The following is a 27,624-nucleotide window of genomic DNA, read 5'->3' as shown; positions in this document are numbered from 1 at the left end:
GTGGACCTAGCTGCAGCAGCTCAGTCTTAATCGCTAGTACAGATCAAACTCTAAAACTAACCCTTGACTTGGTTGGGCTCCTGCAAAACATTTGTATGATTGCATAACTGGTCTCATGAGAGGTAAAGATATAACTGTTCCTGTTCACATACCAGAAAATCCAGAACATGTGGGTTAAATTAACTGTACGTCAGACTTCCATATTATTAAAGAGGAATTTCGTGGATTTTATTGAGTCTGTCGAAGAACTTAGTATTTCCATGTAAGTTTATAAAAAGTTACAAACAGGCTTTTGTACAAAATTACATCACTTCAGTATCACGCTCTGGAAGTTAAATCCATTTACAGAGTGGAAACTTGCAATTACAATAAATGATTTTAAAATGAATATCTCTCATTTTAAAATATGTTCATGCACCAAACCCTCTCTGTTTTTTGGTTTGTTTTTGTTTATTGAGGTTTTACTAAAGCCTCAGAATCTCTGTGATCTTTTATGCAACTAAAAATACTGTCAATATTAATGCTTTGTTTTGTGGATCACATTAGGCCAGCAGTGGTTTTTCTAACTTTGTTTACAAAGCAGTGCAGATTCATTGCTGAGTGTGTATGCTTAAGCATGTGTTGTAGATGCTGGTAAGTGTGTGAGGTTGTGAGTCTGTTTGTCTTCCCTGAGGGTATGCAGTACACAACATTCTATATATTTGTTAGATGGAGGGAGAGGAAGCTTCTTAATGTGATGATGAACTCCATCATCTGACATAATCAGGATGAATCAGTGCACCGTGTTACATAAGCAGATCCCCATCCTTACCTCACCCTTACCCAGATTAGAAACACAGCAGACACAGCCGCCTACAGCCTGCTGATACCTGCCTGCAGCCTGGAGGACCGACGTGATAACAGAACACTGACATCTAGAGGTCAAATGCTGATATCAAACATAGTGCTTTCTCTCTCTTGGAAAATGAAAAATGTGTTTTCACTTTCTTTGAAAACCCCAAATGACTTGAAACGGACAATTCTTCCTAATCTTGCTGTAAAGCAAACAATATTTAAGGGCAGGGGTATAAAACATTCAGCCCACGGACCAGAACCGGCAACCTGGAGGGTCCAGTTTGATGTACTAATGACTGAAAAATGCAGTTTTGCAGTACTGACAAAAAGAGTAGTAAAGTAACTAATAAACCATTAAATGGAAAAAAATAAATACCATTGCTGACAAATATCATAGTATTTCTCAATAATTTTGAAGTCCCAGCTTTATGGTTTTGTGATTTTATTTGTATTTATTTTTTATTTATTTATTTATTTTTAAATCAGGCTCGACTGACCAACAGTTTTACAGAATTAAAAGTCTTTATTGTTGGAATTAAAACAATCTTAAAAATTCTTAACACAACAATGCTAACAACGCTCTTTTGAAATAAAAATATTTTACAAATAATATAGTATCTTCTGCTGTTGTAAAAGATCGTGACAATAAATATGTTGCTTATTTTTAATGACAATAGAGAGCTCAGAAAAATACTGATTATTTACAGCTTTAGCAAATGCTTATTTTTAAATAAAAATATGTTTAAAAAAAAATAAACCAATATTAGTTTGCTTCACATATAATTTAAGTCATATTTCTATTACCATTTTGGACACACCAGCTCATGGGTATGGGTCAGTGTTTCTCTTTCTGACTGCATGATGTTTAACTGTTGTGTCACATCAGTTTTGTGGTCCTTTTAAACTGTATAGAACCCAGTGTAATAGATTTATAGTTATCAGATACTTTGTAAGGACATAAAATCATACTGCAGTGCAGTATTCTTTCTTCCCCTTGCACAAAAAGGGGGAATTTAAAAAAAAAATATTAATTAAATTAAACATTGATATTTGCACTTGGCCAAAATCTGCCAAATATCAGTACTTCATCTTTCTTTGCCTGTAAGGGGAACAGAATTTGAGATGACTATATCATCTCAGTGCTGACATAATTAAGCATGGCTAATAAGCACTCGTGGCTTTGTTCGTAAGCTGTGAGTTCTGGATACACTGTTGTGTCATCTTGTAACCAATGTTACAAACACTTTTAGGTCTTTTGTTAGTGTTTAAGTCCACTGTCTGTAAACCCACAGTGTGTACAGTGTTTGTAAAAGCGGCTCTTATAGTTTTAGACATGCTTATTTTACAAAGGTTGTCTTCTTCTGGTTGACATGCTGCCAGGTTAAGTTAGGACTTTTATTTAAGGTTTAAGGTAACTGTTGTGCTCAGATATGTAGATGTGATGGTTAAAGGGTACCCAATATTATCTGTCTATCTAATATTGTCTGTCAACAACGGTGGATGCTCATGTTAAATAAGGCTAAGGTTTCACGTATTGAGGTCAGTGTATGTGTGAGTAATCCTATCAGCTAAATGTTCAGGTGTCAGACTCTCAGTTTCTACAAGTTCTTTTGTATGATGTCACAGAGGTAGATATCTCTAAAACGGTCATCTTAGCACAAAAGCCCCACACGAGCAGCCAGTCATGGTAAAGCTGGCTTCTTTGAGACCAGGGATAACATGAGGCGTTGCACCAAGATTTAATATAAGATGAAGTTTTGTTTTGAACTGTGACTCATGCAATGCTACTACAGCAGAGTTTTATAATAAAAATAGACGTGGTGCCCTTCAAGAACAGGGAAACACCACTGAAGGTTCTCAAAATTAAAATATGTGTAATAGAGAGAGACAAAGGAGATAAACTTGCTACAATGCCTGCAGCAAGTCCCCTGCTCCATCTTTTTTCTGTGGAGTACTCCTCTAATTACCGGTGCTTCAGCAGTTACTAATGGCCACTCTTTAAGTGACGGATATCAATCATTTCTGAAGCTGAAGGGTTTTCAATTAGATTTTGAGTTAGACCTATCTCATTTGTTTTGTAAGTATACCAAAAACATCTACACCGGATGAGTTTTGAGGTCCTACATTCAGACAAAATTTGTCTACTTTTTAATTAAAATGTCCTATAATGGCAGAGGTGTAGATTTGTGTATATGCGAGAGCGTTAGTTGTGTCTCTTCATGTGCAGAGCCAGGTGGTCTGAGCGAGAGAAGGCTCTCTGACAGAGCATACACTGGTACGGTTTCTGACCCGTGTGCTTGCGGTAGTGACGTGTCAGCTCATCCGAGCGGGCAAATTTCCAGCTGCAGCCCTCCCATGAACAGTGGTAAGGCTTTTCACCTGATAAAAGATAATAAAGCAGATAGCAGTTTTTAAAAAAAGCATCATTCAAACCATGAGTTAAGATCAGTTGTTTCTGTTGTTGGTTACCTGTGTGGGTGCGGAGGTGAGCCTTGAGGTGCGAGCTCTTGGTGTAGGTCTTGCTGCAGCCGGGGTATTCACAGCTGTGGATGGCTGGTCTCTTTTTCCCCGTAGCTCTTCTGCCACGCTTCCCTTCCAACCCACTAGGGGGCACCTGTTGTCCAACCAGCAGAGGCTGCTGGTGCAGGGGCAAATGCCCCTGGCTGTGGTTATAGTCACAGTAAAGGCTGGCAGTGTGGTTAAAGTGGGGCAAGTAGCGGTAGTGTCGAGGGTCAGGAGTCACAGGCTGAGGTCGGATGAACCTGTTTTCAGGGATGGCCACCACGGGAGGCTGCTGCTGTTGGTGGTGGTGGTGATAGTAGGGGTTGAAGTCCCATGATGCAACCTTACTGAGGCTTCCTCTGCTGTGTCTTTCAACACTTCCTCCTTGGGAGAAGTCAAACTGATTTACGTTATGCACATTAGAAAATAAAGTTCGACCTGTTTGATCGTCATTAAAACTACGCTGGTACAGCTCTGGCTGGACTGTGGTGGTTTCAGCAGGGGACATGAGCTCAGCCATGAGGCTGCTGCTGTTCATCTGCAGACTCTCCTGTCCTGATGGGTCCTTAAGCACACTCGTCTCTTGGTATGCAGTGTTTGGGTCAAACTGCGGAAGCAGTTGGTTGCTGTTGTTGAGAGAGGGGCTAGGGTCGGGGGAAGGGCTGCGCCACTCTGACAGCAGAAACTCAATGTCCCATGATGCTTGGCTGTCATCATCCAGGAGCTCCTCTGCCATTTGTTCAGAGACCTGCAGTTGCTCAGAGCTCTTTGGTGACAGTTTAGTGCTTGGGGAGTCCAAAGGGAGAGACCCATCTGACTTACACACCTGTTGGAGAGAATTTTAAGATCATGAAAACTAAGAACATCCTTAAATGTTCACAGAGGGTATTTTCCAAATATACAAACAAACTAGATTACTTATTTTGTCTACCTCAGAATAACCAAATAATAATATAAGCCCATAATAAATTCAGCTGCATTTCATCGAATGAGTAGATTTTCCTAGCATTTGCACCAGTGAGTCAAGCTTCTTGCTTAGGGCCACAAAGCGCCTAATCTGATTTAAATACAGACCAGACCAGTAAAACTGTTGCGTAATAACCACTGTGACATGGTTTGAGAAAACTGTGCAATTTCAATAATATGTCTCAGTTTTTCTATGTGCAGACAGACTTCTGTTATCACATGTACATTACAATTTGTAGATCACAGTGGATCTGCAAAGCCACAAATCCTCAAGTGTAGAGTATTTTTGAACTTCAACAATATTATTTTTAGTTCTGTATAAAAAGAACAGCTTCCGTCTCAACATACTTGTATCTTTATGGACATTTCCACTCTGTTCTGTTACAAATTTGAATTATTAATGACTGTTATTCAATTGTAAAACTTTCAGACTTTGCAAAGTCACTGTTCTTTATTACTGATTTCATTTAGTTTAGTTTATTTCACATAATAGTCATTTTTGTTTTTCAGATTGCCAGAAATAACAAAAAAAATGAATTAATTTCTGCCCACTGTGGTAATAGATGCTGGTGGCTCTCACACACGTGTATTATTCTAATACAAATCCAAAGCTATCGTTAAAGATATTCAATAAATTATTTATTAAGCCAAAAGTTTTGCTCCCTGCAGACTTTCTTTACATTGTGATTTCATTGCTTTTTCATATAAAGCAGCACAATCCACAATACAATAAGCGAACTCAATTGGAACAACGGCAAAATTTTACAAAAAGCTACCAAGTGTAAATAAGATTTCATTTAACTTCATCTTGAAACTGTATGCAGTATATTTTTAGAGCCCTTTAGAACAAACAAAAAAACTTACAAGTCATTTTGGTAGCAGTTTAATTTTGAGCATTATTCCGTCACTTTTGTAGTAAAAGCAGACACATAAATATTAAATGGTCACACTACATGAAAGGTGAGTCACTATATTTCGCTAAAAGAATCAAATATTTGATGTGAACATGCTACTTACTTTCATATTGTCAGTGGAGTGAGAGAGGTTGGAGAAGGAGCTGAAGGAAGGGAGCACAGCCTGGGTAACAGCCATCAAGCAGTCTGATATGGCAACAGGTGTAACAAGAACAGGAAAGTTTCTCTTTTCTTTTGGATACTTCTGTATTTTTTTTTTTTTTTTTTTACATGCCCACCTCACCCTCAGCTAACAGGAAGTCAGACTCCAGCTCACCAGGCCTCTCATCCCAGTTACAGTCCACTCAGTGCAAACAGGCCACAGAGAACTGCCTCCTTTTCGTCATTGCTTGCCTGCTATCTCTCCCTCCTCTCTCTTGTCTATCTCTGTCAGCTGCAAGTCTAACTTCAAATCTCTCGTTTTCATGTAGGTTTCGACCGTTAGGAGGTGGAGCATACGTGTAAGTTACTTCTCTGGTTCCTTTAAGACCGGTCATTTATAAACCCTAAGAAACTCTACTATCTGACCTCAGCACACTGTCTTCCAGTTGTGTGGGATTCAGAGCAATAAAACCTGAAAAAACATTGAGCGTCAGGCTGTTCTCTCACCTTTTACATGTGAGGAAAGACCAAACAACCTTCGCTTATGCAATTAAAAGCTAAAATTTGATGAATCATTATCAGTGAAATGGTCACTGACGTGAATATGCTCAACAATCATTTTACACTCATGTTTTTAAAATTCTTAAAGTATGTTTTTACAGATGTTTATTTCACAGAGGAAAAAGTTGGGATCAAATAGCAACACACACATTTTTTAAGGCTTCACAGGGAGTCAAATGATGATGAGGATTAAAGCAATAGTTGTTAACTGTTTACGCATTAAACACGAAAGAAACATTTTTGATTTGTCACTGGAAACTTTTATTTTGTAAGTAGAATATGTCAAAAAGGGAAAGGGGGGTTTTACAAAATTAAACAATAAATTAATATAAATTTGCGTATGTGAGTTTTAATTTGTATCATTTGGCATTTTTGTAGCACTGCACGTGTCTGACAGTGTACATCAGGTATTTCAGGGAAACAAAATCATGCTAATGATGTAGAGCTAAAATGTATCAAATATGATACACTAGCCTTAACAGGATTAAACAGCTGCTCCATCAAAACTGAACGAGTAGTTTTAAAATGATACACAAAATAATAAAATCATGATAATTAGATGGTAACAGTCACTGCAAATAGTTGCAAATAAATAAAAAAAAGGGGATAAATAATGCTGAAAACATCTTCTAAGTTTACTGAACTACCATCCATACTTTTGAATGTCTACACAAATGCCTTTAAAGTGCAGTAAAATTAAGCCTGTAGACAAATGGCGCACACTCAGTTATTTTTCATTCACAAGTAAACAGATCATTGGCTGTTATCAGATGAAAGGCCGCTATCTATTTAAGCACGCTTTGGCACAAAGTCCAAACTGTGTGGGCACACATACAGAGACGTTTTATGCACGTTTAATGTTGATAGACATGTTAATTGAAAAAAGAAAGCATACATGATTTGAAAAAGCAGCTTGCATACTTTTAATATGATTGTGTAAATACCTAAAAACAGGTGACTGGCATATAAACATATACTAAAACAAATAATGGATATGTAGTAATTTTAATTGTTTGACTCTACAGCAGAAAGTGAACCTCTTCTGTTTTTGCTGCTTATAGTTTAACACACTTGTGCACACAGGTTGTGTCTGTATTCCCAGCGAGGACGTGTGACTTCTGAGAAGACCTATGTGTGAAAGGTGATTATATTCTGGCTGCTGTTTATCTGCAGACATTCAGCAAATGCAGGCTGCTGTATTTCCACAGATAATGATGCCCTGACTGCTGCTGACCCCCGATGACTTGCCCGCCACTGATAAAGACTCTCTCTTGAGAGTCTTCCGAGTGACGACTACACATAAGACATTCACTATGCAGGTTGAAAAAATATGCAGTGATCGACTGCTTTATAGACACATTGAATCGTACATGTACAATGACAATAAAGGGCCATTCTATTCTATTCTATTAAACAAGTTCAATTTAGGCTGTTTATTTGTCACTTTCAAAGGCATTGACTGAAAATGCATTTGTTTGAGTCTCACGATTGGTAATTAGTTTGCGTTACTCATAATTATTTTTTTTTTTTAAATCCCTTGTAGTTTTAATGATAGAATGTCAATATCTTAGGGATCCATATGAGTTTTTTGTTCTATAAAAATGGTATTTAGCTATTAATTAGCTAGTAATTCCTGACTTCCTCTCTGTGTATATATATTTTAACAGAATAAAAAATGTTTAATAGACTCTTGGTGACAAAACTAAAATAAATGAAAATAAAATCAATAACTGATGGAAGCCATTAAAACGGTAATAAAAATAATAATCTGTCTCCCTCTAGTGGCCATAGTTGACACTGCACCACTGTCTTAAAACCATTGGTAAGCGTAAAATATCTTTTAAAAAAAGATTTTAAAAACGTGGAGTCTTATAGTAATAATTTTCTGTCTTCTTTTTTTCTTTTTCTTTTTTTTTAAAAACATATTTCAGTGAGTTAAAACAGGGCTTTTGTTATTTAGTTGCTATAGCAACATAGTGTTACTGCCGTCTTCCTGAGTTTGAAGTTGGTCTCCTTTTTTAAAGACTGGCCTTTCCTTAAAAACCAACGAGGTAAGCTTTAATAATGTTATTAGTGTTTAATATTAGATTATTAATATAATATTTAGTTACAATATTTGTCTCGTAGATTAACGGGTTTTTTCCGAAGCTTTAGGTCATGTTGAAGTCATTCATAGATCACAGCGATGAAGTTCACGTTAAATTCAGGAATAACAGCATCATAAATTGAACTAAAACAATGGTTTTCTGGGTTGTAATTTGTGTGTTTTAGTTTGCAGATGGAAACTTCCTCACAGGCTTCAGCTAGCAGGGGATTGTGGAACAGCCCCAGAGCCACACAGTTCAGCAAGGAGACCCAGGACATGCTGAGATGTAAGCTGTGCTCCAAAAAATCTGAGCTCACTAAAGAAACATTAATAAAAACCTTAAATTTTGCTCTAGCATATTCTAGCATGCATGATGATATCAGTGCAGCAGTTTGAACTAGAAATGCAGTGTTGACAGGCTGGAATCAGCCCGCCACAGACTGCCCAGCTTTGTTCAACCTTGATGTGTTGATAGTTTTGGATTACTTACTACGTCTTCAAGCAGTTCTTCCAAAGGTTTCAGGCATGTTGGAGTTCAAACCTCAGATAAAGTGTCCTGGGTCAGAGGGAAGTTGGGGTTTCCAGATTTGAATATACCCACCAGCGTCTTTCACTCTGAGTGTGAGGCACTTCAGTGTCATTGTCAGTCCTGTAAACACACCATGTGAGCTTTTCGTGGTCAGAACATTTGTTCTTCATTTTGCATGTCCTCAAATTTTATGAAGATATGAGAGATTTTCAGCATGGTCTCAGAATTTATGATCCCGCTATAGAGCTGTGTCTGTGTTTCATTTACCGTTGCTGAGGCCTGTGCTGTGTACTCTTATTGTTCTGTTTCTGTGCTCAGTGTTGAAGCAGGAATCAAGGGTCACCAGCCTCAAGAGAAAACAGATCAACAATCAGCCAAAGAGTAAGTTTGGTAAAGGTCTGATACTGTCTCATGGAGTATTTTCTTATATTTATACTTAAAATATAGTTGTACCAGAAGTCAAAATTTTAGAAGTTAATAACAATATTCCACTCTGTACATATGACCTATTGCTAAATACCATCATGATTTTGGCCCTTATGGTGCCATATACTGTTACTATTGGACTTCAGATTGATTTAACACTCGGGCATGATGTCCTGAGAGCAGGTGTACCTGATATGGTTGCCTAAATTATGTGGTTCACGTTGTAACTCCCACCTGCTGTTCAAATCTGTTTGTAAGGAGCAGACACCCAGGGTCTGGATTGGAGGGACAGTGATCTAGGCAGAGATGCCCAGATCTGCCTCCTCCCAGCCACCACCTCTTATTCCAAGTCATTCCCTGGCAAGCCAAGTGACACAATGTCCATAGCTTGTCTGTTCCGGGTCTCTTCCCAGACACTACCAAAACACCTCTCCGTCCTATTCAGATCCCCAACCTTCCTCAGCTGACTCCTTCTAGTGTGGAGAAACTATGTCTATACTCTGTACCCCTATCAAATGATCGAGAACCTCGGCCTAGCCCAGTTCACTGTTCAGTTTCTTTAAACTGTGAATCATGCAAAGCTTGTCGGGAAGAGTCCCACACTTCAAATATGGGGTTTGAAAAAAAGCATCCACAATTAGCAACGCTTCATTTTTTGTAAACAAAAAACTTTTGCTGCTGTAAAATTTTCTCCTTCAGATGAAACAGCTTTGCCTTTCACCTCTGATCCGGCACAGTCTTCTCCTCCTGGTGAATCTGTCCAGAAACACTGGCCAGTCCACACTCAGAAACGCACCGCCGAGGCATGTCGGTCTGGGAACAGCTACGAGAGAGAAAAGTTTCGTCCTGGTCCAACACGTACGTTCTTGAAACTGACATAAATTTCAGTTTATGTGTATATTGCATGTCATTGATCCCTTCAATTTTCCCCATTTCTTTCCTTTTCTTCTTCATTTATTCCATTTTCTGCACTCTGAGAAAAAGTCAGGCTCTGTTTTGCGGAACTTTTTCTTCATGTCACCCAAGGAGACCTAGAGAAAGAGAAGAGGAAGCTTCAGAACATCTTTGCACATGGGACCGAGCAGCCCGGAGCGGGATCTTCTCAGAAGCCTCCTCAACATCAGAGCTCAGAAATACCAAAGAAGATGGATCGCTATCAGGAAGGTGAGGCTGACTGCAGAGCAAAACAATGAGGTGGAGCGGTTACACCAGCACCATATTTGAATCTTAAAGGGACAGTTTAACCCCCAATTTTTCCTCTTGCCTGTAGCGCTGTTTATCAATCTAAATTCTTTTATTGGGAGTTGTTTTGAAGATTTCAGCTCCAGAAATGTCTGCCTTCTAGATTGTAATAGAAGTGCATGGAACCTTGGGGTGTTTTTAGTGCAACAAAAGATACATTTGAAAAACGGAAATTTGTTTTTGTAGGGAATATTTTCTGAGCCTTATGACAAGATCAATATGCTCACTGACCCTCAGAGTAAGAACACGTTCTGTTTTTCCTGCAGTTCTGAATGAAATACAGGAAAGACAACAGTTTCTGGAAGACATGGCCTCCCTGGGCCAGGAGAAAGATTATATCGACATCATCAACACTGAGATATCTCAGGTAAACGTGCTTTCAGCCACTATTATGTTCATTTAGTATTGTATTTTAATATATATATATTTCAGTGACGAGACAGATCAGTAGCAGTTTAAATTGAACTAAGATATGATCAGATTCACTTAAATGTATCCTGACTCTAATAACAGAAATTGCGAGAATTGGAGATAATGGAAAAATCCCAAGTTCCCACATCTGATACAAACACAGAGAGGGACAGAAAATGCAGCCAACAAAGAAGACTGACTGTTGTCTGTGACGGGGCGGTCTGCTTCTCTTCAAGCAAGCGACATACCTTCAGTCAGAGCAGAGACACACGCGCACGCCAGTGAATACAACACACATCTACCCAACTGTGTGAATTTCTTTTATTCCTCTGCCTCCCAGTGTCAGTATTTCACACAGTCCTGCTGCCGTTTTAGGACAATGTACAAGATGACAAAAATGTGGTGGCACAGAAGCCCTTTGTTTCAGCTGGACAGGAAGTTAGGCACAGAGCAGAAACAGACAACAGACACAGCCACACAAGACAAATACATCATCTAAGAGACGAGAACACGAACAGAATGAGTAAACGCGTTTACATTAGCTCGAACTAACGATGTATGCAATAAAATAAATGGCACTCGATATAAACTACTTTAAGGCAAAACACACACGCACAAAAAGGCATAGTAAAATATAAATTAATGATTGCATACCTCAGGTCCATCCTTCGATAGTTAAAACCGTTATAAACTGGGCTTTTGCTACAGTTGATAAAATACTGTATATTTTCTTCTTCTGAAATTCAATATTGCATCTGTTACCTTCCATAATAAAAGGACACCTATCCTGCTTTTCCTTGGAAAATGAATAAGTCCCGTTTAAAACTAACCGGCAGTTTGTTTTTTGTCTGCAGTTCGTTACTCGTCTAATTTTCTCCTCCAGTCTAACCCACTTATAAATACTATATCTATGTTTGTGTAATGCTTTGATGACAAGCACCAACACAATTGTAAAACTACTACTGAAGAAACTAAAATCCACACAAACACAAATAAAATATGTGTGTATATATAGCAGCTAGAAGTCTTTGATTGAGCTTTTCAAGAGTAGATGCTGCAGTTTTAAGCAAGTTTCATCGGGAAAAAACAACAACAAAAAAGACAAACTTATTGCTACTAGTACCATGGGCTCAACCCAAACATGATATAAAACCTCAAATATGTGCACCTTTGAAGGAGCAAAGGAGACCACTACTCAAGAGGGTGTAAGTAAAACTAAAAACATTAAAAACTCAAGGATATCAGGGATCAACGTAAGCTGACATATCACATCTTTGCTGAAGGCCTATAGAGCAGAGTCACTGTGCAATGCAGGGATGTTAAAGCAAAAAGTAATCAGTGCAGTAATACAGAAACCCACCCAACATGCCACTAGTTTGAATATTCAGAGCCTAAACTTTTTAAAGCACTTGCTGTCAGACACTAAAAGGCAACTGAAAATAGTCACTGAATGAGTCTTGGTGCTTAAAAACTGTTTGAGGAGATGTCATAATCTTCTATCAAAATTCTTTAGTCTTCTTAAAATAGTAGTCCTTCAAATCTCCTCTTGAGCTAGACGTGTCCTCTGCTGTTCAGCTCTTCTCCTTACGCGGGCTGGGACTCTTTCCCGGTTCTCCTTTATGGCTCAGACGCTTGAGCACCTTGATGGGTTTAAACTTTGCCCCTTTTTTCTTCTGGTGATCGCTGTCTGGATCCTTCTGAAAGTCTGATGAGGATTAAAATAAGAAATAAAACTGCATTAAAAATTTAAAGGAAGGAAAAGAGTGCCTTCATGAATCTAATGAATCTAATCATCGCACCTTTTTTCTTCAGCATCTCTTCCATAAGTTTGTCCTCTTCTTCCTCCCTGTGACAGAACCACAGTTAGACTCCTGCCAGTCTCTACACAACACAGATGCACATGAACTGTCTGTACTCGATTACCTCTGCCTGTCCTCGTCCATGCTGTTGACTATTTGGTTGCGCTGTTCAATGATGGTAACCAGCTCAGCCATCAGCTCCTGCTCCCGACTCTTGTCATCCTCGGTCCAGTCTTTCTCTGATGAGAGGAAAGAAGAAATGGAAGAAGCAGAGCATGATTAATAATTTAATCTGTTGTTTTATTTAAATTATGTACACTTTGTAGGTGTTCACAAGGTTTATAAATTATTGATGCAAAAGCAGAGCAGCATTCACTATAAACTAAATGCACATCCACCATCCTGTCAGGTCAGCAGGGAGTCCTGATTAATAAGTCTTGGAGTGCTGGAGATACTGACATTTCATTCATTGCACAAACTAACCAAGAGATTCTTAATAATTCAAACTGAAGATTGATTTTTTTTTTTTTATGTTCTTTGAGTACTTCAATAATGTAAACAATAATTTTACAGAATATAGTTACTGGGAGCCACTGAAATGAAACTGGATTGGGCATTTAATGGTTTTTACCTTCCTGTACCACATGTGAGAAAGGCCAGTCTGGATAACGTTCTAACCCAGTTATTATACAGATGATACTAGGAGAGAAAAGATAATGACTGAGGACAGATGGAAATGTCTCAAATACCTGGTTTGTTGAGAAGACACCTCAACTCGTACTCCACATCAGCCTGCCTCTCCTCCAGGTTCTGCTGCTTCGCCCTGCAGAGAGCAACACATTAAGCAACAATAAGTTCGAAAATATAACTTCACGCTTACTATTCTGAGCATCTGTCTAAAGGGTTTATATGTAAAAATAAAAACCAGCCATGACGTTCCAAAACTGTAAAATTTATATCTTACGTGTAGACCAGCTCAGCTTCCCGTCTGACAAGAAGGTGTTTATCATGAATTAGGGTGAACCAGTCCACCAACAAGTGCTCCTCATCTTCATCTAAATGAAGGGTGAATAACAAATATTAGTACTCCTGTCATTTCTGACAGAGAAGCAGATTTGCTTTTATTACTTAGAAATGACTATTTTAAAAAAACAAAACAAAAAGAACAGAAAGCTGGTCTTCACTGGACTTAAAAAGTGCTGTAATGTGATACCGTTTGGATTGTCTCTGAGCTTCTTCTCCAGCTCCACTCCCCTCTGCTCCAGCTCATCCAGCTGCTTCTCCAGCTGACTCATCTCCCCATGGATGTCCTCAACTGGGATGTATTGATCTGACTGCACCTGGAAGGATGTTTGAATCACATGACTACTACTTCATCTGTTTTACTCTTAAGTGATGATGTCATTTCTGTCGGGTTTATTTCTGTTTTTAATTAGTCCGTTTTTATTTTGGGGGGTTATTTACCTTGCGTTTAATAAGTGGGAAGCCATGACCGGGAGCCGGGGGTCTAGCAGGACGGGGGCCTTTTGGCGGTCTGGTTTTAGAATTGGCAGGAGAGGGCGAAGCTTTTCGGTTGAAGGGGTTCTCTTTACATATCCGCTAAAAAGAGAAAAGATGCAGTTGGATTTTTAGTATGTGCAAAGTGTATTGATATATAAATTGTCTTCTGTTTGGAGGTGGCGCCATTACCTTGTTTTGTGACTGGGTGGCCTCTGAGGCCAGTGGGCTGGGGTTGCTGGGTCGTGGTGGTGGAGGTCGAGGAGCCTTGGTCACTGGGTTGCGACTGGTCTGTGGAGTGGCTGGAGCTGAGCTGGCATTTGCTGGTACTGGAGAAGGGGCGGGGCTTGGAGAAGGCTGACGGAGATGCTCAGTCGAGGAGGAAGAAGGGGAAGGCTTGGAGTCGTTCGGTGAGCAGATGGAAGGCTCGGAAACGCTTTTGGTGAAGTTGTGTTCCTGGTCGCTGCTGCCGACGCCAGCCAAAGGGAGCTGAGAGGAGCTGTAGTCTGAGCCTGAAGACAAACTCTCTGTACTGAGAGCTGGAGAGGGGGAGCAAGAGGAGGACTGAGAATGAGAGAGAACTGAAGAAGAGAAAAGGTTTTGAAAAAATTTAAAAAAACAGCAGGGACAGAAGAAATTCAAGAGGAATAAAGTAGTTGGGACAGATTGAAATGTTGGAATAAAGAGGATAAGGGGAAAGAAAACACAACATTATTTTTAGCATCTATTAGCAACACATCTCTTTTCAACTATTTTTAGTCTGTGACTCTTTAGAATAATTTTTTTTTATTATTACTATTTTTATCAGCTGTGTACATTGTTTCCGCTCACCTCTTTTGAAGTGACAACTTGTCTGTTAAATTAGAGGTTGTTTAATTTTACATCAGACAAACTAATCTAGGATTAAAGTGACAAACAACAGCACACACACTTCACACTTCTATACTGCACACATTTTTGAAGATTGGATGCTCAAAGTTGGACAAATGTGCTTTGTATCTATTAAATGGATAAAATGGAAAGTAAAGCACAATATTATAAATCACTGGGTTGTAAACTTGTAAACTTCAGTCTTGATCAATGACGATCAGGCTTTGCAACTGAAAATCAAATATGAATTTACTTTTGTCCTGTTACATGTAACTCCATATACCTGGCAGTTTAACTAGAGACATAAATAGAGAGTGAACAAATAAACTGAGGAAATTCTGTTGCACAATAGTGCTTGCACCCCTTGCAGAGCCAATCAACAACAAACACTTTGTCAGTAGTTGCAAATATCTGCCCGAATACATTACCAGGATGGCTCTGAATGGTGACCCTTATGTTACTATGAAAATCCCGTACCACGCACTGCGTGTTCAGTGTCTCTACTATTGTTCAGCATATTTAGACGCATCTGTCTTTTCCAGACACACTAGTTAGCTCATCACCAATCACTTCCTGAGAGCTGTGTTACAAGTTAGAAGCACATTTCCATGGTAAAATGACCTCATTCACGATGAGTCAAGTACTGATAAATTACAAAAATATGGATAAGTGACGTAAACGTAAGAGTATGCCCCCTGAAAAAGTCAATCCTAGTGCATAATTTTGGGCACAGCCATGTTTCATAAGGGACTCTGCTTTCATACAGTTTAACTGCACAGTCATATTGGTGTTTTCATCTATAAACTTCAAATTTCTCAGCTGTTTACACTGAGTTTAGAAACCCACTGAATCAGGTGGCACTAAAGAAAATAACCTATAATGTTTCTTTCTGTAATTTCTTTACAAACATTTGATAAAACATCAAATAGTTAAGTTACTGTTTGATACTTGTAAAGCACAAAGGGGATGCTCTTGGTGTTTGTGGTTCTGATAAAACCGACCTTGGTTACCGGTGGGTGGCCGAGGAGCACGAGGTGCAGGCCGTTTCTTGCTCTTGGTGCTTGCAGGACTGACAGAGCGGGATGAACTTCGTTTATTAGTGGGAGTGTCTGCACCCACTGCGTCTGCTGCCTGAGTGATGCTGTACCATGGGTGACTAGACACCACCGTAGGTGGAGGTGCTCCTCCCTCACTCCCTTCTTCCCCATTTCCCTCGTTATTTTCGTCGTCGTCGTCGTCCTCGAACGGGTTGGAGGACTGGGGGGGCGTGCTGGGTCTGGAGCCCTCCCCTTTGAGAGAGGACAAAGAGCCTGTGTTTGGAGGTGTTGCCAGTCCAGCAGGGGGAGGGGGAGGGGCTGGTGCTTTCTTCTTCTTGGGTTCTGACTGAACCAGTGCGAGCCAAGGTGGGTCTTTGGGTTTATGGGTGCCACTGAACAGTGAAACACAGATAGTGATGGAAGGGAGGGTCACACAGAGGAAGACAACAAAGTACATCCACATGGAAGCATGGAGGGTTAAACAATTACAGCACACACTGCAACAACATGACAAACACTATGGAGGTGTGATTAACGAACGTGAAATGGCATTTAAGATAAATTCAGCTACCTTGCAGGAGACTGTGACCTTCCTCTGGGTTTGGGAGGAAGTGGAAGCTTCTGAGTTTCACCTGTGATATTAGGAAAAGCGTTGAGAATGACTATAAACAAATGATTCTGCTATTTTTAGAAACTTACTGTGCAAAAACTACTTACCGACTGCAGGACCGTCTGCTGTGCGGGAGAGTCGAGCCCGTGGCACAGGGCGAGGTGGAGGGATGGGATCAGAAACCCGGCGGGGTGCAGGCACTGGCCGACCGGTAACCTCAACATAAGGTGTAGAAGGGAGGTCTCCATTTGCTGTGTGTTTGGCTGGTGTTTGAGTTTCTTCTTCTTTCTCTCCCTCCTCCTCTTCATCGTCGCTCTCATCGAAAGGGTTGGGAGGTGTGGCAGATTGTGGTTTCTCCTCTGCTTCGCTGGTACTGTCTTCATCTGTTTTTTCTAAACCGTCTTTGCTTGTTGTAATGGGAGCGACCGTGACCGAGTCATCGGCTGGAACGTCAGAATCGTTCGTTTCCTGTACTGGAGTCTTTGCCTGGCAGCCATCAGAGGGCGCCGTGTGAGGAACTGTGCTGCGACCGGTCCTAGCAGACTGTCCCGACGCTGGTCTCTTACTAAGATCGGGCTGGCCATTCTGGTTGGATAAAGCATTCCTATTAAGGTGATGTGCACAGACAAGTGCCCCAGAGTTGCTTTCTAATTTGTAGGATCCATGAAGCAGTGTCCTGTGACACTCAGTGCACCTGAGAAAACAAAGAAACAAAAACAGGAAGTGTGACGAAAAATAAACAGTTGTTTTTTGTGACCTGTTTGCAAAAAGGATTCACGCATTATTAATGTATACCAAACACCACCTACAGTAGATATATGAATTGAAAATGTTCAACAGGTGAAACATAAACATTTCTTTCTCACGATGTCACAGGAAACCGGACACACCTGTTCTGACACGATAGCTAATTTTAGCTGTAGTGTGAAGCCTATGTGCAGCTGCTACAACTCAGAGTGAAATATTAACTGTTGTGTCCACCAAAAATATGTGACCAGCTCTTTGAAAAGCTGAACTTCTTGCATCTTCAATCAGAAAAATAGCACCCATATCATAGTAACTAACACTAAGAGTAATCAAAACAAAAAGATTTATAAACAAATAGCTAAGGGGAATTTACTGACATTAAAAGAAATAAAAAATAAAAAGTAATGCAATGGCAAATACAGATAGTAATAACTGTTATAATATGTTATAAATGTGTAATAAGTTGTAATAAATGTTTTCTAATTGACAATTTTTTTTTTTTTTTTTTAAAACAAAAAGATAAAAAGCATCCAGTTCAAGCGTCTTACTCACACACAAATCTGAATCCATCACCCAATAGTGCACAATATCCTCTGTCACGGCTTGACTCGATAATTCGGGGTCTTATTTTATCAAGTTTTTAAATTGTTTGGCGGCCATACCCAGAGGGAGGGAGTAAGCCTTGAGGAGAGGAGGTGAGGACGTACAACACGAGAAATGAGTAGAAAGGGAGCGCTCACTTGAAACAGTTGCGATGGTAGAGCTTGCCGTCCACCAAAAACCTCTGCACCAGGTGGACGTGTTTCTGGCAGGCGGCGCAGGTGCTGCTGAGAGTGCTCCGCTTGACTGCCGCAACCGCTTCGGTGCCTGTCTGCACGGACTGGATCGGCAAGTACATGCGACCGGGGACGTTGTTCGCAGGAAGGGGGACAGGGAGGAGACATCAGGGGAAGGGGGAAGATGGAGAGTAATGGGGGAGGGGGGAGATCATATACGGAGTCAGGATTTGAGGATGTGGATTGTTCATTCTGTTTAGCTAGCTACATCTACTTGGTTATCTTATTTTTGGAGTTCAAGTGAAAACATAATTTGATTGATTAAAAGTGTGTTAAAAAAAATCAAAAGAATGAAATGATAAAAAGATGTTTATTAGTAAAAAACAATCCAAACAGCTTTGGTTAGTGGCTCTGGGAGTCACACATTTGGGATACAGTTACTCTTTAGGGCTGAGATATTGCGGGGTTTTTTTGTTTTTTTTTCTAGGTGTTAAGTAAATATAGGGGTTAGAAGCAGCATATTTCAAAACTTGGCACACAGTGTTAAGAAACTACAACTGTTAGTCTTTTATCCATAGGAGACTGTTAAGAAAGACTGACCTAACAGTTCTCTTTCACCTCCAAGCCCACCCTCCCACCCCCACCCTACTGCCTAGGCTCAGGACCAGAGAGCGGAGGGGGGGTGAGATGTGAGGACGGAGAACAGGAAGAGGAGGGAGTGGAATGAATTTCCATCTGAAGAAGGGAGGAAGGGCAAGTGGGGGAGTGATGAGGAGAAAAGCAGTACATGGGAGTACGGGATGGAGGAAAGGTGTTGAAGGGCATGCGAAAGAAAAGAGAGACAGGATACAGAGGCTATCTTTATAGACTTATTCTACCGCCATTGTTGGGCTTTTTCCCCTGCTGTGCAACACATAGCTCACATAAGGAAGTTGACATAAAAATCCATATTTGGATATTCTACACTTTTGTAGTAAAAATAGCAGATTTACACGATGTAATAACTCCACATAGTACATGCAAAATGATTGTTAAATCTTTCAAGGCTTCAAATGTCATTTCAGTGGGATTATCCACTCCATAACAGGCCATCATAATCAAAGTATTTTGAGTGATCTACAGCTTGCTACCATGCAAACTCTAGTAGACACCATGTCAAGCTCCTAGACGTTAATTAGGCCTAATATTCCCAAACAGATAAAAGAATAAAACGCTTCTCCTGGTGCCAAGTCTTATATACTTACCTCAGTCTTATCTTCCAGAGGAGTTACAGGCCTTTTCTGGGCTGGCTCATTGAGACCAGCAGTACTGAGCCTCTTCATACAAGGAGGGTTTGCTGTGGTAGAGAAACGAGGGGAAGCCAGTTAATGGCTAATTTCTTGTATACATTAACACAACATACATTCTAGTTTGTTTTTTCCTTTACTGTCTTTTGTTTTTTAAACCCGTCATAGTCCAGCATCTTTGACTGCAGCTGGGGATAGTAATCTCTGATATGCTCTGACAAGCCGTTTCATGCTGGAGGGCAACCAAAACCTGCTGCAGATAAAGAACTGGTGCATGTGTCACTACACTGAGCTCACGAGGCCGCAAAGGAGAACAAGGACTACTTTGACAAACTGCAGTTCAAGATCATGGAAAAGGAGTCAATCCAGGGATAAGGAAGATACTGGAGAGACCGCTTTTATATAATCACATTTACCGCAGTTTGCCACAAATGCAAAACATCTCTGCAGGAAACACTCATACCTAAAATATATCACTGAAAAAAAGAGCTTACAGAGTCTGTAATAGCATATACATTAACAAGTAAAAGATTATATATGTGTATGTGACAGAATTCACACAGTTGCACGCACCCTGAGACTTGTTGTTGAAGAAGTTGTAATACTGCGACACGTATGTGATGATGCTAAGCCGGTCAGGCACTTTCATAGACACCATGTCTTCTGGGTCCAACAGGGCTGGAATCCCCAGTTCAGTCTCGGCCACTTCAAACGCCTTTCAATGAGGAAAAGAGGATAAGGGGAAAGGAAGTAGAAAGAGCAGGAAACAAAAAGAGATGTTGGCAATGAGACAGGAACCAGTGAGCTTAGATGCAAGGCAAAACTTGAGTAACAGCGAGGTAAACTGACCTCTTTTTTTTATTAAAGATAAAAACCTTGATAAGCACAAATTTGGTAACAACTCAGCTTGTTCTTTTGTTGAGACCTAATGTGGTATTTTGGTATGACTTCTATCAGTATTTCATTTCTTTATTATTAGGAGTTGTAGTGGAAACTTGTGGGAGTGTGGTCTCTGTATTATTCAGGAGAATGGAAATGATTAGTGGTTAACCTTTCAATGCTTTAAGCACCTACAAAAAAAAAAAAAAAAAAATCCCCTCACTGCACTGAGCCTGCAGGAGAAATCTTATCTCAAGCCGAAATAAATAAAACCAAAACAAGTGGAAAAGCTTGACTGGATGTGGGTGAGAAAGTATGCAGTGAAAAAAAAAAAAAAAAAAAAATCCGCCGTTTGCATGATGTTTACATTTATTCCTTTGAGAAAAACCAGCAGTGAGAAGAAAAAAAATTCCAGTGAAGAAATGATACTGCAAACAGCATTACATAACAACATACCAGCACGGTTCTGAAACAACGAGGCCTACAAATGCTGCACATCACTATTAAAGTGAAACTAAATCTAAAAATCCCCAAACATGTGATTTATAAAAATCAGTCTTAACCTCCCCACACCTACTATTAGATAGTTAAATTGAGAAACCTTATGAACACAAGCACGCTCTCACACACACACACACACACACACACACGTACTCATAAATGCACACCATCTTGGTCGGCAGCTGCCTCCAAACACGTGTCATGTATCATTAATACTGTGTGCTGCTCAGTAACATTTAATATCTATTTATTATTATTATCATTATTATCATCATTATTATTATGCTATTATAGGTATTGATTTTATTGCAATTATCCACTTCACATGAGTACATGGTGATTCTTTGCAGTGATCAGACTCAGAGTAGTGAGATTTAATGCTGCAGAGGCCTTGAGTCAGATACTATCCAAGTGATGGATCTTTTAACACTTTTCAGCCCAAATCGGGTCAGGAAGACTTTTCTCTTGCATTTTGCACTTTGTAAGGCCTAGGATTTTTTATTTTTTGTTATTTTTTTGAGCATGGTGAGCGAGTGAAGTGAAACCAATATAGTTATTCCTGTAGTGGCAACCCAACAACGAAAACAGCTACTTGAGGGAAGCTAAAGTAGTTTCCACCTCGTGCTGAAAAATCTGTGGCTCACCATGACAAATACTTCTAACATTTTATTTTTGGATTTGAATCTAAAAACAGAGACAAAAACTGGGTGCACTGGATGAATGGCAAAAATGAGGTGACACAAAAAGTCTGCAGCTTCCTTCTGGCTCGAATTCTCCTCACCCTGTCACCTATGACTTTCCTAAACAGACCACTCTAAAGTCTGTGACCTAAAGTGTCACCCAAGTGACACATCAACCCTGACCAGGCATCATCAAAAACCTGAAAAGATTGTGTAACACAATAAAAAAAAAAAAAAAAAAAGGAAAATGTTTGCAACATTGACATTTGCTACCAATGTAATGTAATCCACAGTGATTCTAAAGGTTAACAATAACTTGAAACCTGCACAGTAGGAGCTCCTAGCTTGAGTCTCCATGTGACAGCAGTAACATCTAAACAGTGATTCAGCATTTAGTGAGTCTATCAGCACCTCCTACATGAAAGGGGACTCAAAAGTCATTCCAGGAGACAATCAACCCCAAATACACTCATGAAACTTACAAATTGATCTTACATGGTCAATCAAACAGAATGCTTTCCACATAATATTCACTCCAGACTAGACGTGACAATTACTTTCTTCCTTTATAAGAATTCTTTATAAGCTTTTCACTTCTCCTAACGCTGCAGGAATTGAAAAACAAACATTAAAAACAACAATAAAGAACTGCCAAAGCTGAGCTCAGACTGAAAGGAGACTTCCATTTCAACCCTCAATGTTCTCCTGGCTTCAAAGCCATGTGGAAAAAAAAACAGCCAAGAAAATAAGATTTTTAAAGTTTTAGGCTGTATTTGATGTACTGCTTTACAAAGCTGCAAACTCTGCAATTTTGCACTGAAAATCTTCACTTCATGGTTTCTCCACAGGCTTATGTCAAGAATTTAGTTTTTTCTGACACAGAGTGCTCTGGCTTCCTCCCTCTGACTCTCTGCCCTTCAGCAGAATTAAGTAAGAGTCTCTCTTCACATCACGCACACACTCCACTTACACCCACAACATCTATGAGGAGTCAAACACATAATATGTTTCTGGCTACACATAAGCTAGGGATTTCCAAATGACTCAGGTTTCAAAATGACATCATTCAACACAGAACAACGTGTGCACAAAACATATAGTTGTAAACGTGACTCACCAGGCGGTTGTTCTCATAGACATTCTCCTTAGTCAGTGAGCCAAAATCTCTGCAATGACAGAAAAAGGTTACAACAACATTTAGGATAAGGCAGCCAGCATAGTTCTATAGCAGCCCTGTTTCTACATACAACTTGCTCAACTATTTGCACTCATATTATAGACTATAAGCTATAATCGAAATAGATTATAAGCTATTATTTGCCTGACAGCATAACAAACTGCAGTGGTTAGCGGTTACAGCTCCCACCTACCACTGCTGACAATCTCAAAAACCGGCCTTAAATGATGCCTGATGCCAGAGCAAAAAGAAAGAAGCAGCAGGAGCGATGGGCCGATAATTACAAGGCTCTGCTCTAAAATGCCCAGAGCAGGGATCTAAAGCCAGTTTCTCACCAGTAAACATCCTGCAGTAAAACTGGAAAAAATGTCTGAGGAGCTGTGGGATGAATGTGCATAAGTAAATGTGTGCAGTGGTCTTAGACACAACAGTATGGCAGGGGGAAAAAATAAGAAAAACCCACCATGAACCCAATGAGTGCTTGTGGAAACCATGTGGAACTTTCAAGAAGGCAAAATCCTGTGAATGAGCTCCGTGTTGGAGCCACACAAAGTGACCTCTGTTCTCTCTAATCTAATTCCCGTGGCCACAAACGCACCGAGCAGCAACTTTAATATCAGGGCTGTGTCAGCCCGAGTCCACCGTGTCAGCATAACAGACATTGCCAAAATAAAAAGTGCAGTAACTCAAAAATAACAAAGATTTTACATTTTCATACCTCACAGAAAAAAAAAAAAAAAGAACTGACTGGGACGGTGAAATGCTGTGTGTGATCAGCATGCACATCTAATCCACAATGACTCAGAGTCTCACTCCAAGGTTTATTTTAGGTGAGAGCGAGAGAGAGCGAGAGAGAGCGAGAGAGAGGCGGTAATGACAATCCACATGATCAAAACCTGGCTTGAACCAGTACATCCGCTAAATCTGGTTTAGTCAGTTGGAAAAGCTTTGCAGAATAAGATTATCTGATGTTATGACAGTGAATAATTAAGCACTAATCAAGGAGCAGGTGAGACATCAAATGAGTTAGAGATTTTAAAAATATAAAACAAAAGCAGCAATAAATTAACAGAATTTTATTTAAATACAAGTTTTAAAAAGACACTTTATGTGCACTTCCATTAACTTTGCCATGAATGACTTCTGGGGCTCCACATCTACTCCATCTCCACTGGTCTGACTGACAGGAGTCCTCATCCAAAGGACGATAAGGCCATCCAAGTCTCATCTGCATCAGTGTGCCATTTTTCAATGAAGCTTCAGTGGCTGCAGAGTAAAGGGCAGCACTTCTACTACAAATGACCTGCACATGCATTAGAGCTAAATCCAGTTCGACAGGCAGAGGTCTCAGCCGCAGATTAGTCTGACGGGCTGTCTGTCTGGATCAGAGGGAGTTCAGCAGGGCCGCTGCAGCTAGAAAGAAAGCTGAACAGCGAGGCATGCTGGGACACAAATTAAAGAGGCAAAGCTTGAAAGCTCCCAGTTTGCAGAGTTTAGGATTTGTCTAATTCCTGTACTTTCAGCATTACTGCTGTGCTGTTTATGCAGATAAAGTCCACTTCACTGTTTAAGTGAAAGTTTGCTCTGCTTCCATTCAGTCCAGTTTGCTCACCTGAGAGATGAACAGCACGAGCCACATGCTTACTGTCCAAAATCATTTATCAGACCACTGGGATGACACGTGGTTAACGGTACATTTTACTGCAGTCTGTGGGAAAATTCTAGCCCTTCATAACAATCTGTTCAGAACAACGAAGCATCCATAGTTCATTTTTTCCCCTGATGTTATAAATCAAGTTCCCTCTTTTCCTGTACATTGGTGTGCCTTTGCCCTACCTCAGGAATTCAAATTCAAGGCTTTCATAGGTGAATCTATGGAAGAACCTGCCTTTGTCTCTGGCTCACTCAGGAACTCTTATGGCGTATGACCATTTCCAGTAACCTGTGACAGTTAGCTCTCAGCTTTCTGATGCTCACAGGTCTCTTGAAGCATGAAAGTCCTTTTTATCACCCCTGTCTGCAGGTAGGGCACTGATGACCACTGTGGACTGGCAGTTGCCCTTGAAAGACGGGCTTTATGGTCAGAAATGTCAAACTGGGCAAAGGGTTTATCATCTCTATGATTTGCTTCTTTTGTAAAAACGCTTGCTAATCGCTCATCTGTGGGGCTTCTGCTTTTTTTTGTAGCACCTTCAGTGGTTATACAGCATACCACCAGTGTTGGTAGGTTACCATCCTGACTGATTTTGTGTTTGTCAGACACCAGTGAAGACTTTTCTTATTTTTTTAAGCCAATTTTCCCAAAGAATAAACTCAATAAAATTGAATTGAAGACAGAGTGCTTCTGTGGTTTAATACAGTCATACTCGCATCACATGCCTAGCAAGTTTTCATGGGTTTTGTTTTTAATAACTTATAGTTGCCACAAAATCTCCAAGAAATCTGGACTTTTCTCAAGGCACACCATTGTATTGTGTGAATTCTGATTGAAGAGAAAAAAAATTAAATAAACACATTCACATTTAGTGTACAGCAGCATACGTAAAACACAAACAGGATAGCTTGTGTGCACTGTAAAGTTTCAGGCTGTCATTTGTACAGGTGGCTAAAGGTGGCTCACTGTCACTCAAGTAAAAAAAGAAAATTACTGTTTTGAATCTCTACTAAAAAGATGGCGAGTCATCATGTCCTCCTCCCTATACCCAACCCTTGTAAATCACATATACACGCTGTGGTGTTTTGTGGTAACCTCTGTACTCAGTGTGTAGGTGTGAAACACAGATAGAAGGGAAGTGTTGTTACAGGCAGAGCGTCGCTTGTCAGGATGACTTTGACACGCCACATTGGACACTCGCTCACATCGCAGAACTCACAACATTACAGGAGGCTTTTTTCTTTAAGTGGCTGTGACAAAATATAATTAAAACATAGAGAGTTGAAAAATGAACAGTGTCTTCCAAGATAACACTGCCATACTTAGGTATGTTAGTATGGTGCTTTTAGATTTTTACTTAAATACAATGAAAACATCTAATTTCACTGCAGTTAAAGCATTAATAACTGGATTTTTGTCTTTAACCTACAACACTACTCCTACTGTGGCAATGCCATCATTACTACATGGGAGCAGTAAATGTGAAAATGTATGGAAAGTTAAAAAGTACAAGTTGTTTGAATCATAGAGGCAAAAAATATTATTATAGTTTAGTCACAAAACCTTGACATGTGGTTTTGCATATTACTTTCTGCTGTGAGTTGAACTGGTACATTTTCTGTTGGAGAAGTGGGATCCATGACCGTACTCTAGTGAACCACATTATGTATGCATATGATCTTGTGGTATTTAGTTCTAGCAGTGCTGGTCTACAGGGGCACTTTACCACATGTCCTGTTTATGGTACAAAACAGGATACCACACAAAGTGTCTGTAAGAATGCGGTCATGATTTACAGAAGCAAAGAAGAGAAATATCTAAGATTTCCTGATTTCAAACAGTCTCATAACAATCGTACAGATTCCATTAAAGTAAAAATATCCTGGGCATTCTATTACAGATGAAATGACAGATGATGGAGATAATTATAGAAAATGATGTATGGTGTATGCACAAGCACACGCCCTCTTTTGCAAGTATGGATAGAGTGAATATGTCTCATACTGTACCCGTCTCTGTAACAAAAAAAGTTACACAGACTTCAAGTAGCTTATAATGATACTGTGGGATTACACATGTTCCTTAAGCAATCACAGATCACTAACTACATGACAGAAAAAATGGTTGGTTGGCTTATTTTAAAATGAATGGGGTAAGGATTGTTTTTCCCACTTGGGTTCGTGGTTTCGTCTCCATTTTTAATAGTTTTGAATATGGTCCAGTGTAGTTATTAAGATTATAAAACTTAAGTTATATGTTATTACGTAATGGTTTTACTTGAGATCAAACTGGGCTGTACGTGTATATGGCCTTTGAGTTTAAGGAGTCTGACAGCTCTTCTTTAGAGCACAGATGAGTTCAGATGGCTCTGTCCTGACAGGTTTTGTTCTACATTGGTGTTTTGAATGGATGAGTTACCCTTAGTAATCCTGAACCTCAATTCAGTCACAAAAGAAAACAGTTAGCAGCCTGTCACGCCTCAAAAACCAGTATACCTTTCAATGGAGGCAGCTCCTACACAAAAAAGAACCAGTGTACCACAGATTAACCTTACCGTTAACTTAACCTGCTTCTAACTTCCTTTTACAGTAGCGTTTATGTTACACTTGTGGTTACTTACATCAGATCTGGTCTGAAGCGATGAATAATGGCACAAAACGCCAGCCCGTCTCGAAAGGACGTAGACATGTCCTTAATTTGCACATCGTTGTAGTTCTCACACTGTATCCGACACCACTCCTGGAGAGCCTTCAGAGATCCCATCATGCTACAGACAAATCCGACGGGGAAGGTGGTGAACTTGGATTGATCGACCTTTATTTGTTGACGGGACAGAGAAAGCGACGACGGCCAGGCAACACCCGAGCTGCCGATACGTTACCTTCATGAGCAGCCACTGAGTCACATTGGAAAAAAACGAGCATGTCTTAGGAGCTAGCTGGACGATGCCCAACTTTACCAACTGCAGCAAGCACCGTGTGAAGTTCACCTCCCGTGTGCGGTTATTCAGACTGCGGTTACTGCGGAATGAGTGAAAAAACACGGCTGATTTCCCGAGCTGATAACGGGAGCTCGCCCTCAAAAGTTCTTGACGTAGCCGAGTTAGCTAACTGGCTGCAGTGGCTTGCTGTTTGGCCCCACTTTGCAGGTTTGCTGTATATGTGTAAACTGTTGTTTCACGCAGTGATGCAGTTTCAGTCGAAGCAGGTGCAGAATTTCCTCTGTGAAGGACCGCAAGACCCGCACTAGGCTTTTGTTTGTAAGTGCAGTGACTACAACGGCTAAAAGACTGGTTTTAAAAAAAGTCTCTTTAGTCCGTTGCCCGCGACGCCATCATTTATGTACCAATACAATTAAAAGTAACCTATGAAAAAAATAAAAATCCCGCACAGGAAGTGCAACTCCAGCCGAACAGCGCTGATTAAAACACTGACAGCCTGGCCAAGCTGCCAACCTACAATATCCCGTTTCTCTCCCTGCTCTTATCGCCCAACAGGGG

At 40.1% G+C, this 27,624-nt stretch overlaps 3 protein-coding genes across 6 annotated transcripts in view; 1 reads left to right on the top strand and 2 right to left on the bottom strand.

The window, feature by feature from the left end:
- cunh22orf23 (chromosome unknown C22orf23 homolog) overlaps positions 1-11,132 on the top strand; it is an 11,978-nt gene extending 846 nt beyond the window's left edge. Inside the window, exons 2-10 of one of the 2 annotated variants that reach the window (XM_040004432.1) lie at positions 7,002-7,059; positions 7,701-7,740; positions 7,850-7,969; positions 8,190-8,290; positions 8,852-8,914; positions 9,659-9,817; positions 9,986-10,123; positions 10,468-10,568; positions 10,715-11,132. In XM_040004432.1, the coding sequence (XP_039860366.1) occupies positions 8,197-8,290; positions 8,852-8,914; positions 9,659-9,817; positions 9,986-10,123; positions 10,468-10,568; positions 10,715-10,897 (738 nt within the window). In that variant the 5' untranslated portion in view covers positions 7,002-7,059; positions 7,701-7,740; positions 7,850-7,969; positions 8,190-8,196 and the 3' untranslated portion in view covers positions 10,898-11,132. Of the gene's footprint in view, positions 1-7,001; positions 7,060-7,160; positions 7,238-7,700; positions 7,741-7,849; positions 7,970-8,189; positions 8,291-8,851; positions 8,915-9,658; positions 9,818-9,985; positions 10,124-10,467; positions 10,569-10,714 lie in introns of those variants that run through there. The other variant, XM_040004431.1, reaches the window with a different exon arrangement.
- klf1 (Kruppel-like factor 1 (erythroid)) lies at positions 454-5,894 on the bottom strand. The gene is made up of 3 exons (XM_040004427.1): positions 5,320-5,894; positions 3,304-4,162; positions 454-3,213 (listed from the first exon to the last, which is right to left on the bottom strand). The coding sequence occupies exons 1-3, from the start codon at positions 5,392-5,394 to the stop codon at positions 3,038-3,040; spliced, it is 1,110 nt and encodes a 369-aa protein (XP_039860361.1). The 5' UTR covers positions 5,395-5,894; the 3' UTR covers positions 454-3,037.
- micall1a (MICAL-like 1a) lies at positions 10,920-27,624 on the bottom strand. Of its 3 annotated transcripts, XM_040004416.1 has the most exons (17): positions 27,007-27,624; positions 26,746-26,892; positions 22,412-22,460; positions 19,808-19,949; positions 19,193-19,284; positions 17,913-18,052; positions 16,533-17,119; positions 16,387-16,447; positions 15,780-16,207; positions 14,101-14,489; positions 13,876-14,010; positions 13,625-13,751; positions 13,376-13,466; positions 13,161-13,234; positions 12,536-12,650; positions 12,412-12,458; positions 10,920-12,317 (listed from the first exon to the last, which is right to left on the bottom strand). In XM_040004416.1, exons 2-17 carry the CDS (start codon positions 26,889-26,891, stop codon positions 12,184-12,186), a joined length of 2,757 nt encoding a protein of 918 aa, XP_039860350.1. In that variant the 5' UTR covers position 26,892; positions 27,007-27,624; the 3' UTR covers positions 10,920-12,183. The 3 variants fall into 3 exon arrangements, with proteins under 3 accessions (XP_039860350.1, XP_039860352.1, XP_039860351.1); XM_040004418.1 differs by having other exon boundaries at positions 14,101-14,447; positions 26,746-27,623; XM_040004417.1 differs by having other exon boundaries at positions 16,387-16,450; positions 16,539-17,119; positions 26,746-27,623.

Source organism: Simochromis diagramma, unplaced genomic scaffold, assembly GCF_900408965.1.
Source record: "Simochromis diagramma unplaced genomic scaffold, fSimDia1.1 OVJJ01000487.1, whole genome shotgun sequence".
Lineage (NCBI taxonomy): Eukaryota > Metazoa > Chordata > Actinopteri > Cichliformes > Cichlidae > Simochromis > Simochromis diagramma.
This window is presented reverse-complemented; position numbering and strand designations above follow the sequence as displayed.